The sequence below is a fragment of the Cricetulus griseus genome, chromosome 3, assembly GCF_003668045.3.
Source record: "Cricetulus griseus strain 17A/GY chromosome 3, alternate assembly CriGri-PICRH-1.0, whole genome shotgun sequence".
NCBI lineage: Eukaryota > Metazoa > Chordata > Mammalia > Rodentia > Cricetidae > Cricetulus > Cricetulus griseus.
In genome coordinates this window covers 96,798,048-96,813,050 of record NC_048596.1, presented here as the reverse complement: position 1 = coordinate 96,813,050, position 15,003 = coordinate 96,798,048, and the positions used below count along the sequence as shown (strand labels likewise).

The following is a 15,003-nucleotide window of genomic DNA, read 5'->3' as shown; positions in this document are numbered from 1 at the left end:
AACCTATGTGTGTGGTAGCCACTATAGTGCTCAGGCACCAAGAGCTTTTTCAAGTCACACACACGCGCACGCGCACACACACACACACACACACACAACACACATATATATATATATATATATATATATATATATATATATATATATATATGAAAGAGACAGTTATATTTAAAAAGATTTTGGGAGTGAGAATGCTGAATGACAGGCACACAAGCATTGGTATCAAATCGTTTGGTTCTTTTGATTACTTCTAATGAAGTGTGACAGGATTTCTCATCTCTTAGATTTTTTTTTTGTCTTCAGGAAGGAGACAATGCTAGTCAAAGGCTTTAGAAGTCGAGGGATTTTGTGAGATTTGGGCTATAAAATCCTAGGTTAGGGCATGGCTAACATTGCACTTTCATCAATGCCTTCAATGTATGTATCAATGCCTTCAGTGTGCAGCCTTTCCCATGTATATAACCACTATATGACATCATTATCATGGTCCTTTATTACATGAAAGGACATGATGACAGCTCAGGCTGAGAAACACAACTTCTGGAGGCTACACTCACATGGGCTGAAGTGTAGAGGGCAGCCCTTGCAGGTGTGCAATGTGGCCTTGACTGGATAGTTGCTCATATTTATGTATAAGACCAAGTATGTTGACCTGTATGACAGTGAAGCTTAGGCAGAGCATACAGGAATGCACACAATGTGGGAAGACTGTGGGGATTCAGACAGGCAAGGTGATGCCTGCTATGAACCCTTCTTCAGCAAAATTTATCCTCACAATTCTCCAAAGAGTTTGTTTAAAAGAAAGTGCAAAATAGGGAATGATGGACATTTGATATTGTTTAAGGGCTTTTATTTCTGGGTTTTTATTGCTCAAGGGCGACATTAGGCTTTCTTTCTTCTTCGGTTATTTTAGTTTTTATTTTTTGGTTTTTCGAGATAGGGTTTCTCTGTATTGCTTTGGAGGTTGTCCTGGATCTTGCTATGTAGACCAGGCTGGCCTCGAACTCACAGAGATCCACCTGCCTCTGCCTCCCAAGTGCTGGGATTAAAGGTGTGTGCCACCACCTCCCAGCTTCTTTCTTTTTTTAAAAAACACATTTCAAACTACATCTTTATTGGATTTATTATAATCTAAAATATAACGTTGATGAAAATGCAAAGCAAAAAGTTCTGATATTTAATATATATGCATATGTATGTATATATACACATATATGAGACAAGGCAAACCAACAGAAGGAAAAAGCCCCAAGAGAAGGCACAAGAATTAGAGACCTGTTTGTTCACACATTCAGGAGTCCCATAAAAGTACTAAACTGAAAGCTATGATGTATACAGAAGACCTGGCACAGACCTGTGCAGGCCCTATGCTTGCTGCTTCAATCCCTTCCAGTTCATATGAGCTTTGCTCAGTTGATTTAGAGGGACTTGTTCTCTTGGTGTCCTCTGTCCCCTCTAGTTTCCACACTCCTTCTGTATCCTCTTCTACTGGGTTTCCTGAGCTTAGAGGTTCCCAGACTTCCACTGAATGAGAGAATGAACTGACAAGGTGAAGTAAACACTGTGTGTCAGATACATGTTGTATATAGTCACAATGGAAGAATCATCCAGCAAAAAGAATGAACAAATGGCAAGTAGATGAAGCAGTATGAATGTGTCATAGACATAGAGTTGAATGAATCACACAGACAAGTTCCTACTGTATGATTATAACTATATAAAACTCCAAGATTTGTGACATTAATCTTTGGTGTCATGAATCAAGATAGTGGAAGGATGGAATCACTGGAAGGGATCATTGGATTTGGAGATTCTGAAAATACTTAGTTTCTTATTTAAAAATTTCGAGTGTGTGTGTGTGTGTGTGTGTGTGTGTGTGTGTGTGTGTGTGTGTGTGTGCTCGCGCGTGCGTGCGCGCGTGTGGAGAGGTTTGCATGCTATGGCATATGTGTGAAGATCAGAGGATAACTGTGTGGAGGTGGCTCTTTTCTTCCACCTTGACATGGGCTTTGGGGTTTGCCAGGCTGGATAGCATGCACCTTTACCCGGAGTCATCATGCTGGCCCTCAATCTATGGTTTACATGGATATACTCACTTTGTGGGGATTCTTCTAACTTTACATTTTTGATATTCAGACTTTCTTGTGTATGTGATATACCCTAATCAATATATTTAAAAATGATCAAACATTAAATTTGATGAACAGAAGGACAAAGATTTGTAATTCATGATACTTAGAGGAAAGGTGACTGAAAAGATTATAGGGATGTAAGATGGACAAAGGCTCTCCTTTTTTGGACACTACAGAGGTTTTGTTTAGATTTGATCCTTTGTACATCAGGGAACCATCAATGTTCATTAAAGCCAGAGTTGCTGAGACAAATGTAGACCCTATTTATTTATTTATTGATTCCTGGCTGTAAATGTGATAACTTAAGTATTTATACTGAGCTTTTCATAAATATTTGAACCTAATTCAAATGGAAACTTGAAAACAAACTGAAATACACAAAGAATGAAGAAAAGGGGACAACGGAACTGTTTGATTACTCAGAGAAGTGTTGTTGGTTTGGCATGATTAGTTTTGTTGGGATCTAAAGAGAAGAGACAGTTCAAAGGCTAGTTGATTAGAGAATATATTATAGAGTAAAAGGACAGGTGTTTTGAGTGTTTTATTGTAGGGGACAGTGTAAGCCACGCCTGCTAGAAGCTGGCTACAAGTGTGCCTGACCACCAACAAAGAATAAAACAAAGGAAAGGGGACGGGAATCTACAGGAAATGGAGTGTGGGTATGGGAGAAACTGGAGGAATTAGTGTTTTGTTCATTCATCATAGACTTAACGATGTAGATCAGTGTGTGATGCTAGGTGGACAAGGGAAGGTCAGTTGTGTTCTGAGGAGAGAATCTGGGAGAAAGTGATGTGTGAGTTTGTAAGAACAGGGGAGCTCACACACCTCAGTTGGGCTCTTTGACAGAGCTTTATGAATCCTGGGATTCTGGAAGCTCATGTTGCTGTGCCTGATATCATGTGATATCCTTGAACTCTGTCAGCCTCAGCCCTCTGTTCCCAGCTAAGAACTTCAAGATGGTTGACCCACATAACAGTTTTTGTAGTAAGAAGTCTGAAAAGCGGCAGTTTAAGAGAAACTGCTCTTTAGTTGAGTCTGTAACCAGAGTGCTATCTTGATGGGAGGGTGAGAACCACACATGGAAGCTGTGGGTAGAGGATGAGGTTGACACAGAACTGAGAAAAACACTAGCAAAATTGAATGCATCTGGTAAATTCCCACCTTGCTTACCAGACCTTGTGGAACCCTAGGCCACTTCTTGTAAGCCAATTAATCTTCACAGGAGAGAAATTTGTTACCACTGAGCACATTTGAAGACACCATTTTGATCAGTACACGTTGCATGTATGTATTGAAGTAGCATGTGGTTCCCTGCAAATATGTATAATTATTACACATTAACCAAATGTTTAAAAATGTTGAAGGGGTAAAATGTTAGCTGTCTGAGTTGATTATTATGTAATGTACCCATTAATTGGCACAAATTACTCCACACATTTGAACAATTAACAACAATTAAAAATGAAATATAACAGAGTAAAGAATCTATTTTCTTCTCCCGAGGCACACAGAAAATGTATTTAACAGCACCAGAAGATTGAGCAACCAGCCTCCTAAGGGTGTGCTTCTGCAAGCATGCCATTTGGTTGACTGTCCTTTCAGGCATGTTTGATAGCAGATGGAAAACTCACCTCTTAGGAACAATGCAGCCCATATGTTTTGTTTGTATTGTTATCCTAAAATTAAAAAAATTACACTTTGTGTGTGTGTGTGTGTGTGTGTGTGTGTGTGTGTGTGTGTGTGCATGTGCTCCCGTGGCAATCAGAGGACAATGGTAGAAATCAGTTTCTCTTCTTCCACTGTGTAGGTTACAGGGATTGCACTTAGGCTTCAGGCTTGGCAGAAGGCACTTTTACTAGCTGAGATGTCTTGTGAGCTCTCATTCTGTTTTTTTTTTTTTGGAGAATTATTCTTCCCTTAATATGTAGTCTGTGAAGGCTCTCTGCATGATTAGGCTTTTAGGTTTCACTCAGGTGAAAAAGGGAAGGTTGCTCAGGCCCAAGTGACAGTAGCTGCTGATGGCTAAAGAAAAGGCAGTTAGCAATAATGAGAAATTACTCAAAAAATGTATTCAACAGCACTTTATTCAGAGAAGTAAAATCAAACTAGGCAAGAGCTCCTAGGAGGAGTGCCACTCCTTTTTAATGGCCTAGCAATGGGCCATGAGTCAGCTCTTCTTTTGCAGTTCAGTGACCACATGAATGAATGTCTCCTTCTCATAGGGTGGACAATTTCCTCCTGGAGTCAGTATGTTCTGCAACACCAGCACTCCTGGTCACTCCACCTTCCTCCTCACTGGCTTTCCAGGCCTGGAAGCCTCCCACCATTGGGTATCCATTCCTATCAACCTCATCTGTGTGGTTTCCATTCTGGGCAACAGCATCATCCTGTTCCTAATCCGCACAGACCCAGCCTTACACGAACCCATGTACATCTTCTTGTCCATGCTAGCAGCCTCTGATCTGGGCCTCTGCGCCTCCACCTTCCCCACTATGGTACGGCTCTTCTGGCTCGGTATTCGGGAGCTGCCCTTCGATCTCTGTGCAGCACAGATGTTTTTCATCCATGCCTTCACCTATGTGGAATCTGGTGTGCTACTGGCCATGGCCTTTGATCGCTTCATTGCCATCAGGGATCCTCTACACTATGCCACAATCCTTCCCCACTCAGCAGTGGCCAAAGTCGGGGCTGCCGTTTTGATAAGGGCCATCTTGCTCAACCTCCCCGGACCCATCCTTCTACGACGCCTGCTCTTTCCTCAGGTCAGTGTCCTCTCCCACTGCTACTGCCTGCACTGTGACCTAGTGGGACTGGCTTGCTCAGACACGCGGATTAACAGCTTGGTTGGCTTGGTCTCCATCCTTCTCTCACTGGGCCTCGACTCCTCCCTCATCATGCTGTCCTATGTTCTGATTCTGCGGACTGTGTTGAGCATTGCATCGCCCGGGGAACGGCTCAAGGCGCTCAACACATGTGTCTCACACCTCTGCATTGTTCTCATCTTTTATTTGCCCAAGTTGGGGCTGTCTGTGCTGCATCGAGTGGAGAAACACAGCTACCCAGCTCTGGCAGTGCTCATGGCTAACCTGCACTTCCTGGTGCCGCCCTTCATGAACCCTGTGGTCTATTGCATCAAGTCGAAGCAGATCCGTCAGGGCTTCTTAAAACGCTTCCAGCAGAAGAGGGTTGATGTTTCCTAGGACAGAAGGACTCAGTGGTACATGACTTCAGTGGACCACCATGAATCTTGGGGTGGGTGAGGTGTAGTGAATGGGTCAACTCTTGAGGCCTTCGAATGCCTTAACTGTTGAACACTTTGTGGGACCTTGCTGGCTTCTATAATTATAGACTTCAGCCACTGAGCATATCGGAGTGCTATACTGATAATCCCTTCCAAGTTATATTAAATCAGAGCTGACTATCCTAGACTCATACAGGCTGCAACATCTTACCCAGCCTGTTAATCCCACTGATAGAATGCTGGTATCAATCTGTTCTAGTTTCATTTCTGTCACTGTGATAAAATACCCAGACGAAAACAACACGGGGGAGGGGGGCGGCTTTATTTCGTTTACAGACAGTCTGTTATTGAATGCAAGTCAACACAGGAACTCGAAGCCTCATATCTGCCCAGATCCCATACCAAGGGAACGGTGCCATTCAGAATGGGCTGGGCCATATTAAGTATCAAGACAACCCTCTACACACATGCCCACAGACCAGTTTGATAAGGAAATCCTTCAAGAGAGATTTCCCTCTCAGATAGTTCTAGGTTGTATCAGATTGGTAGTTAAAACTAACTGGCACACTGTCTATACAGGCACCTCTCCTTCTTAGATTTCTCTTTGCATTTTGTGCATAAACCTAAGGAAGAACTGACATAAACTGTGTTTATTTGCCTCCCCCAAATTTTATATTTACTGGGTCCTAAGTCAAGAAAAACAAAGGGAGGTGGGTGATGGAGAAACACAGATGACAACATTTCACTTACTTGCAGCTTAGGGAAATGTAATTATATCTTTAAAAAATTCTTTGAGAATTTCACACAATGTATTTTGATCATATTCATCCCTTCCCAAACTTTGCTCAGAGCCACCCCCTTCCTTATCTGCTCAACTTTGTGTCCTCATTTTTTTAAACCCATCAAGTCCAACTTGTGCTGCTTATATACTTGTGGGTATTCAGCCACTCACTAGGATGTACGTGACTTACCAGTGGCCACAGCCTTAAATAAAATGGACTCTCTTTCTACCAACAGCTTGTCAATAGCTCCTTTGTGCCCACCTCCCTTCTTCATGGTTGGATCTTTTCTGGCCGAAGCCTGCAGATGTCTTTTGCATGCTGTCTCAACTGCTGTCAGTCTATATGCAACTACCCAGATGCATCTGAAAAACATTGTCTCCTTATAGTCACCCACTGCCTCTGGCTCTTATAATCTTTCCATCGGGTCTTCTGCAGTGACCTCTGAGCCTTGGGTAGAGAGGATGCGATATAGAAATCCCCACTTAAGGCTGAGCATTCAGACTCTCTTATTCTCTGCCCCTTGACTAGTTTCGGGCATCCATACCCATCGCTACACTCTTCAGAAAGAAGCTTGGCCGATGAAGCTCAAGAGATGATGCACTATCTATGGGTGTAATGATAAGTTACTAGGAGTTGCTTTAATACTATGTCTGCTTAGCAGAATAATAGCAGTGGATTCTCCTTTAGAGAACATAACCTCTGTCTAGCCATAGGTTCTTGGCCCTGGTAACAGTGCCAGGTATGGGTTTCATCTTGAGAAGTGAAGTTTCTTTTCCTTTCTTTTTTTTCTTTTATTTCTTTTTTTGTACTGTGTACATTTTGCTTTTAGTAATGAAGTTTGGTATTGTCAGGCTGAAGGGCATTACTTCTGGGAGGCACTTGTTTCTTGGGTACAAATAGTAATGCTAGACTTTCCTTTACTTCTACAGTAGTTGGCCTGTAGTCTACAGTCTCCAAGAGGCAAAGGATTCAGGGCTGTTTGTTCATTGACGTATCTGTAGCACCAAGAATGGTGCCTTCTATAGAGGGACTCAGTGCATACAATGCACTGAGTAGAGGAGATGCTGGGTAAGAGATCAGCAGCTTGTCCTCAGGAGGGCAGAGAACTGGGAGATCTGATTGTCTAAGACATACAAGAGGAGCAGGCAGCTAATACATAAACTGGAAGACAATGAGATAAGGAAAAATGCCAGTGACTTTTGGGATACTATTTGGGATACTATACTCTTATACCACAAGAGGGTGGCTTCTTCTAAGACAGCAGCTTGGAGAGGAACAAATGACACTGTGGAATCTCTCCCAAATTTCCAGGAGACTGAAGGATTCTCATTCATTTCTGTCATTTCTCTTGATTTAAATTATTCAAGTATTTCTTGAATAAATATGGATATTCTTGGAAAAATGGCAGGCCTGTTAGGTAGAAATTTTACTTTATAGCTATCTAGACAATTGATAACCTAATGATTATAGTCATTTGCCATTTTCCTGAACCTAGAAAAGAGAGAATGAGGAACTTGGGACAGGAAGACAGCATGGGGAATTGACTCTCCAATAAAGATGTCTGATTGGAAAGCTTGGAAATCAGACACTCAGCCTAGGAATATCGGGATCCTGGACTCTGTGACATGACAGCATCAGCAGGCTTGGCAATGTCTCTCTCTTTTCTTTTTAATTTTTAAAGTCTTATTTATTTTATCTATATGGGTTCTTTTTAAAGTATGTTTTTGATTTAAATAGAACTTTACACTTTCTCCCATCCCTTTTCTCCCTCCAGCCCCTCTCAGGAATAACGCATGAGTCTTTGCCTGCATATCTATATGTGCATCATGTGTGTGCCTGGTGCCCATGGAGGTCAGAAGAGGGTACTGGAGTCCTGGAACTGGAGTTTTGGATAGTTGTCAGCCCCCATGTGGGTGCTGAGAATCAAACTCAGGTCTTCTGCAGAGCAACGCATGCTTTAAATTACTGAGTCATCTCTCAAGCCCTTTGGTGATGTCTCTCAGTATTCACTCTCTGTCAACGCAGCATGGCTGTTTTGCAGTTGTTATGATATTACAAACTGGTAGGGATCTAGGATCCCATATCGCTACAGTGATGGGGAGGTCCTTCTGTGTATATGTTTGTCTTATTGATTGATAAATAAAGCACTGTTGGCCAACAGGGAAGCAAGATAGGTGGGACTAGGAGTTGAGGAGGATTCTGGGAGATGTAGTAAAGAGATAGAGTCGTCATGTGATCCCGGGAAGAGAGGACTCATGATGCTGGCATCCTCGACAAGAGAAGTCCTTATAAAAATATATAGATTAATAGTTATGGTTGATACTTAAGACAGAGCTAGCAAATAAGAATCCTAGTCATTGGCCAGCAGTAATGTAACTAATGTACAACTCTTGTGTGTTATTTGGTGGCCCTGAAGCCTCTGGCAGTAAGCGTTATTGTTATACTATAGCTTCATTTTCATTTTCACAACGCAAACATCTCAGCATGTCCCACAATCCTTTGCTTTGCTTTACAAGCCAACTAACTACAGAGTAGCTGAACTGGGCACATTAATGAGTCCTGAGATGGTTTCTGAAATTCTTTGCTACTAGTTTATCCTAATAGAGATTGTTAGGATATAATATACAGTGGCATTTAGATTTCAGTGTCAATAAGAATGTCCATGCATATGAATGTAATGCTCCGGTCTTACTCTGTGTGCTAATCAGACTGTATGGGTATGTAGAAAACACAAGTTTAAAAGTCTTGTTCTGTCCATACTTCAGTGTGACCTTCAGTTAATTGTGTCATCTTTCTGAGGCTCCATTTTCTTAGATGGGAACAACTATCTTGCAGCAATGTGGAGATTTAACTGTAGAAAGCACAGGATTCAGCATTAGAGGACCCTTCAATGTGTGTTTGGTTATTTGATTTTTTTTCTTTTTATTCTAAACACAATGGAGACAGTTCCTTGACTTATCCAATCCCATTGCTTAACATGGTTTAGACTGTTGCAAGCCTTTTATGCATTAAATAAATAATCAAAAAACTGAATTCCTAGCAAATGCAATTTGTAGGATTATGTAACTTCTTTTGAATCGATGGAGCATTTGATATAATAATTCATATTACACAATTTAAGGTAGCATTGATTCAAGGTGTAAGTGCCTTTACACCACAAAGATGGGAAGATGAAATGTGTGGTGATATTTAGTTTATGATCTAACAGATAAAGGTTGCCTGAAAATCAGAGTAAAAAGCTAGCCACACTAGTTAGCCATTGATGCCAGGCAGCGGTGGCACCCACCTTTAATCCTAGCAGCCACTAATCCTAGTTAGCCATAGAAGCTGGGCGGTGTGTGCCCAGAGGAATATAAGGTGGGTGGATATTGGAGTGCAGGGTATTCAGTCTGCAGTCACACTGAGGACAGGATCACCCCATTTGATCTGAGTCTTTGGTAGAGTAAGAACTCTCTAGTGGTTGGCTGCTTTGCTTTTCTGATCTTCAGCTTGAATCCCAATATCTGTCTCTGGGTTTTTATTATTCGTGCTACAGAAATGGGCTCTATTTGTAGAACATTAAGAAATACAGGAAAATGTAATAATGATATAACTTAATGCCATGTATCCCCTGGGTCCCATATATCTAAGGCAGTGACCTTGCCTCACTGTTTGCATACCCAGATCATGTCTAATTTAATTATCCCATCCCAAAGCTCTAGGAACCCCAAGAGACCTCTTCTAGCTTTGAGAGCAGATTTGAGAGTCGTCTAATTCCCTATTACCTGAACCATAAACACAATTTAACAACACAGTTAAACTTAAGTAGAATGTTGGCTCATACTTTGGAGTATTTATAAAAATGGCATTTAAACCTGCTAGCATAGGAGGCTTGGGTTGATATTTCCTTTTTATGGAGGAAGAAAATTGCTATGCTTTAGAGTTGGGGGAGGAGAGACTTGCTTTCTCACTGCTGTTCATAGGCTTCCTAAAAAGCTCATGGTGTGTGTGTGTGTGTGTGTGTGTGTGTGTGTGTGTGTGTGTGTGTAGAGCAAAGGACAACATTGGCTGTCATTCCTCTAGGCACTTTATTTACTGAAGAATCTATTTGGCCCCTAGGCTCCTATTTTTAAAGGTTTATAGATGATTTTTCATGTAGTGCCCTACTTATATCACCCCATCTATATTTCTTCATGTCTTTTTTAGGTATTTATAAGACATTAGTTATAAAATAACTGTTGCCCGTCATATGTGGGAATCAAGATTTGCTAGACCCAGTACAGGTTAAAAGGTTTATTCGGAGTCAGAGAGATAATACTTACACAAGAGGCAGGGGGCTGCCACAGGTTCCAACTCCAAGGATCCTCCCAGGCTGTTTTCTGTGACCCAGCCAGCAGCCAGAGAGAGCAAGGGGCCTCTCAGAGCCAGCCTAAATCCTCCCTCCCCTCCTGTATGCACCTGTGACCATGCCCAAACCAGCCAGCACCACAGGTCCCTAGTTAGATCTCTCGCTACAGTTGCCCTTCTTCAGAGATAGAATTTTCCATTGAGCAACATCTTGTCTTTCTCAACTTATTCTACATTTGTTGGCATATAAAGACTTAGCACGGTATCGAATGGAAAAACATTTCCTCAAGACTTTAGATTTTTGTGATCACGCATTTGAAATTAACAGGCACAGAGTTAGAGCCATGCTCTAAGCCTGCATGAGGGACAAGTCCACATTTAATGGTGTATTCCAAGACTTTGCCCTTTAAGAAAGCATTGTGCATAGGCTAGACTAAATGTCTATGTCTCCAAAACTGCTGGCCCTGTCAGGTGTCACTTGTAAGATGTAAAGATTAATTTTCTTTTCCTACCCCTCTTTCTTCATTTCCTCCTCTTCCTCTTCCACCACCCTCTCTTCCCTTCCTCAGCTTCATCCTCCCTCTTTATTGCTATAGGGTCTCATTATGTAGCTCAGGCTGGCCCCAAATTAATGATCTTTCTGCCTCAATATCTTGAATGATGGAATTACATGTATATGTCATCATGCCTGGCCTTAAGGCTTAGTTTTCATTTTTGAAACTCAGTTTCTAAGCAGTCCTTATGCCTGATAGCCAGCGGGCTTCATGCATGAAACAATGAAAGATGTGTTTGTAGCTTGGCAGCTTCCATTTATCAGGTTCTTGTTTTTTCCTGTGGGGCCATACCTCTTTAGAAATCCATTTTAATCTGTGTCATCTTCTTGTCCCTTTGGAGAGGATGTGAATGTTGCCAGCCTGATCTCATCCTTTTGGAGAAGACGTGAACCTTGCCAACCTGACTGAAACATGAGGGACCTGGCTGGAAAAGAAAGCCCCAAAACAGATTTCTTACCTTACCAGTTGGATTATGCAACCACAAGAATCTGAACAGTTCTCCAAGCTAAATGTATTAGGAAATGAATAATAACCAATCACTCCCCTCTCTTCATACTGAAGCATGCTGTGTGGTTAGCATGAACACACTTCTCATCCCCAAGAAGATAGTTTGGTACACACCGAAGAGGCCTTGTTAACTTTTTGGCTTTGATTTTCCCCTTGTCAGAATGCAACTTTTCTCACAACCCACACCAGACATGGGACTTTTATTCCATAAGGATGGAGAAAATGGAAATGCTGTATACTCATCATCACAAATTCTTTCCTTGATATTGTCTCTTGTGTTTATGTCAGACTTTTGGTTCCATTAACTCCACTGAAATGTCCAAGAAAGCTAAAGTGGGACAAAGAGTCTCTCCTGGGGAGAGCTCACCAATTGGATAGCCAATACCAAGTGGTCAGCCCTAAAAACATGCTCATACAAGTATCATTATATGAACTGGGAAGTTGTAGTTACATATTTAGGAATGTATACATCAACAGTCTTTACACATTCAAATACTTTAAAATTAAGTCCTTTTAAAAATTCAAAGTTTCTCTTTTTTTGTTTGTGGAGACAAGGTTTCTCTGTGTAACTGCCTTGGCTGTTCTGGAACTTGCTTTGTAGACCAGGCTGGACTCTAACTCAGAGATCCCTTTGCCTCTATTTCCCAAGTGCTGGGATTAAAGGTGACACCACCACCACCTAAAATCTCCTTAAAATTTCAGCCTCTCAAATGTCAGATCCTGTAAAATAAAAAAGAAATGAAGTACTTTACCACTTCAAAAGGGAAGAACCAGGGCACAGCCACAATCATGTGAAAGCAAGATCAAACTTCAACAGTATAAATAACTCACTGTCCAACATCTGGGATTCACTCACCATCTTCTGGGCTCCTCTAAGGTGGGAGCTCGTCTCTGGCTGTAACTTCTGCAGCACACACAGCTTGTCTTGTAATCTCTTGCAGGCTCCATTCCACTGCTGCTGCTGCCATTTGTGAACTTGGAGTACAGGGGGATGAATTAATGATAGATGTTAACTGATAGATGATGAGGACAACTCATCTTTCATCTCTTTCCATGGAGTTTGTGTCACAAAGAAGGAGTTCCTTGGAGCCCATAGAAGAACAACTGTCAGGCTGAGTCATCAGCTGGCAATTGAGTCTTCTTTCTTCACTCCTTTTCTTCTCCACTCTGGGAAAATATCATGCTATCCAATGTAGGAAGATAAGACCTACAAGGCAGAGAGATGAGCCAATCTGGAGTCTGCCTGAGGTCCTAGCAACAGGCTCTGTCAGAGGTCCTGATCATGCCTAGGCAACGAGGGGCAACCGAGTGATGTCAACAGATTGGAACACATCCTGGGGCCGGGAGGAGGATATGTAAGACTTTCTTCCCCTTTGCTGAATAAATGAGTCTGCTGTTTGCCATTTACCTGACTCCCAGAGTCTGTGCCGTTGAAGCTGTGCCTTCTCATCCCCTCCCCCAAGGGAGCCATTAGGATCCAGCAACAATCCAATACAATGGTTGCACATATGGATTTGGCCTCAGGTTGTGTTTTCTAGAGAAACCAAGACAGTAGATATAATAAATGGCTTTTGAAAGGAAACTCTCAGGATGCAATCTAGTCATTTGATGTAATTTGAGAGTAAGAGGGACCACATTGCTGCTGGCAAGCAGAGTAGTGATCTCATCTGTCACAGTGGTGTCTTAGTACTAAAGACACTCTGTTTTTTTTGTTAGGATGAAATAAAGGTGGTGGGAAGGAATGGGGAAAGTGGTTGGATATTCTGAGGATATGGCAGTTTTAAGGATGTAGGCTGTCTGATTTTTATGGCACTTTGAAATAATGGGGTCATGATTCTCTGAAAACACAATGTAAAAGCTAGAAGTTTTCAATGGAAGCTTTGAAGTAGACCTCACTTTTCTGTAGTAAGGACAGATGGTGGAGAATGAGGTCTAGAATCTACATGTTAGGGATGCCAGAGATCTGAAGACAATGGAATGTGCTGATCCAATAGGCTGTCTGTGTCAGATGTTGATTGCGAGAGTATGATGCCTTCGAAAGTTGGAGACTTCTGACCCATTTTTATCTTAAGAAGGCAGAAGTAAAAGAGTGAGTTAAAGTGAAGAGATGAAAAGAAACAAAATAGAAGTTTTCAATAAAAGACAAAAAAGAATACAAAGGAAAATCAAGAAATCTATATCTGATTTTAAAAAATTAACAATGTGAGTATAGTCCCTCCCCTGACCAAACATGACAGAAAAGAATGAGGTACATGCACTCCATATTAGAAATAACAGATTTAACAAATCATACAAAGACATAAGGGCCAGAGGAGTCTAATAACAATTTTATAATATATTGAAATACCATATGGTAGGAAACTTGGGATTCATAGAAATATATTGAAAATAGAACATCTGAATAAAACTAGGTTTATTAAACCTAAATGGATAAAAATAGCAGAGTATCTATTAGGGAATACAAAGGAAACTAGAAGGAAAGGATAAGGGAAATGTATGGTTATTGGGGATAAATATGACCAAATCATGTTATATACATATATGAAAGTTTCACAATATAAAGACAACTGAACGTTCAGACTCAGTATGGTAATCAATAGCTTATTATTTTGCACAAATAGTATTCACCAATTAAAAATCCCAAATACTGTACAAATATAGAAACCAGATTTTGATACCACATATTTAAATAGGTTATTAAGAGAACATTTGGCTATCATTGAATATGTTATAGATAAAGAATTTAAAAAGTAGGGTAGACAAGATGGTTCAGCTGTTTACCATCAAATCTGATGACCTGAGTTTGATCCATAGAACCTACATGCAGAAGGAAAGAACTGATTCCTGCAATATATCTTCTTACCTCTATACCTATGCTATGACCAATTTGAAAAAGTTTGGTGCAACTAATTTGCCAGAGGAAGAATTTCCAGTAAAAATTGCTGGAGTAGATGGACATCCACATGTAAAAAACAAAGCTTGAGTTCTACCTTATGCTGTAATAGTTGGTATTTGTGTTGGGCCAGACACATAAAGTTAAGACGTAAGTATATGAAATGAATAATAAACAATGAATAAAATAATTTGCAATTTAATATAACTTGCATTATAAGTAAAGGATATCATTAAGAAAACAAAGCAAATCACAAAATTAGACAAATATTTTCAGTATGTATACTTGACAGATAACTTGGACTCAGAGCAAACAGATAATGCATATAATACTAAGCAAGAAACTCTAAATATCAGCAAAAGACTGAAAATTTCATAAAAGGAATATATTCATGAATTGTAAATATGAGAGAGGTTGCTTAACATAACCAGTTACAAGAAAAATGCAAAGCAACTTTGCAATGAATTTCTTCTAGCTTATACTCATGGGAGTGATTAAAATGAAACAAAAAAGAATGACACTATCAAAGATGGGCAGGAGTGGAACAACTGGGAACTGTTTGACATCA

At 40.7% G+C, this 15,003-nt stretch overlaps 1 protein-coding gene across 1 annotated transcript; it reads left to right on the top strand.

Annotated features, from left to right (window-relative positions):
- The first annotated feature begins 4,381 nt into the window (after nt 1-4,381).
- LOC100763177 (olfactory receptor 51G2) lies at nt 4,382-5,657 on the top strand. Its single transcript, XM_027407960.2, has one exon. It carries the CDS (start codon nt 4,382-4,384, stop codon nt 5,330-5,332), a length of 951 nt encoding a protein of 316 aa, XP_027263761.1. The 3' UTR covers nt 5,333-5,657.
- The last annotated feature ends 9,346 nt before the right edge of the window (nt 5,658-15,003 follow it).

Excerpts from the sequence above, each read along its gene's own strand:
- LOC100763177 (XM_027407960.2), top strand. The coding sequence starts at position 4,382 with ATGTTCTGCAACACCAGCACTCCTGGTCACTCCACCTTCCTCCTCACT.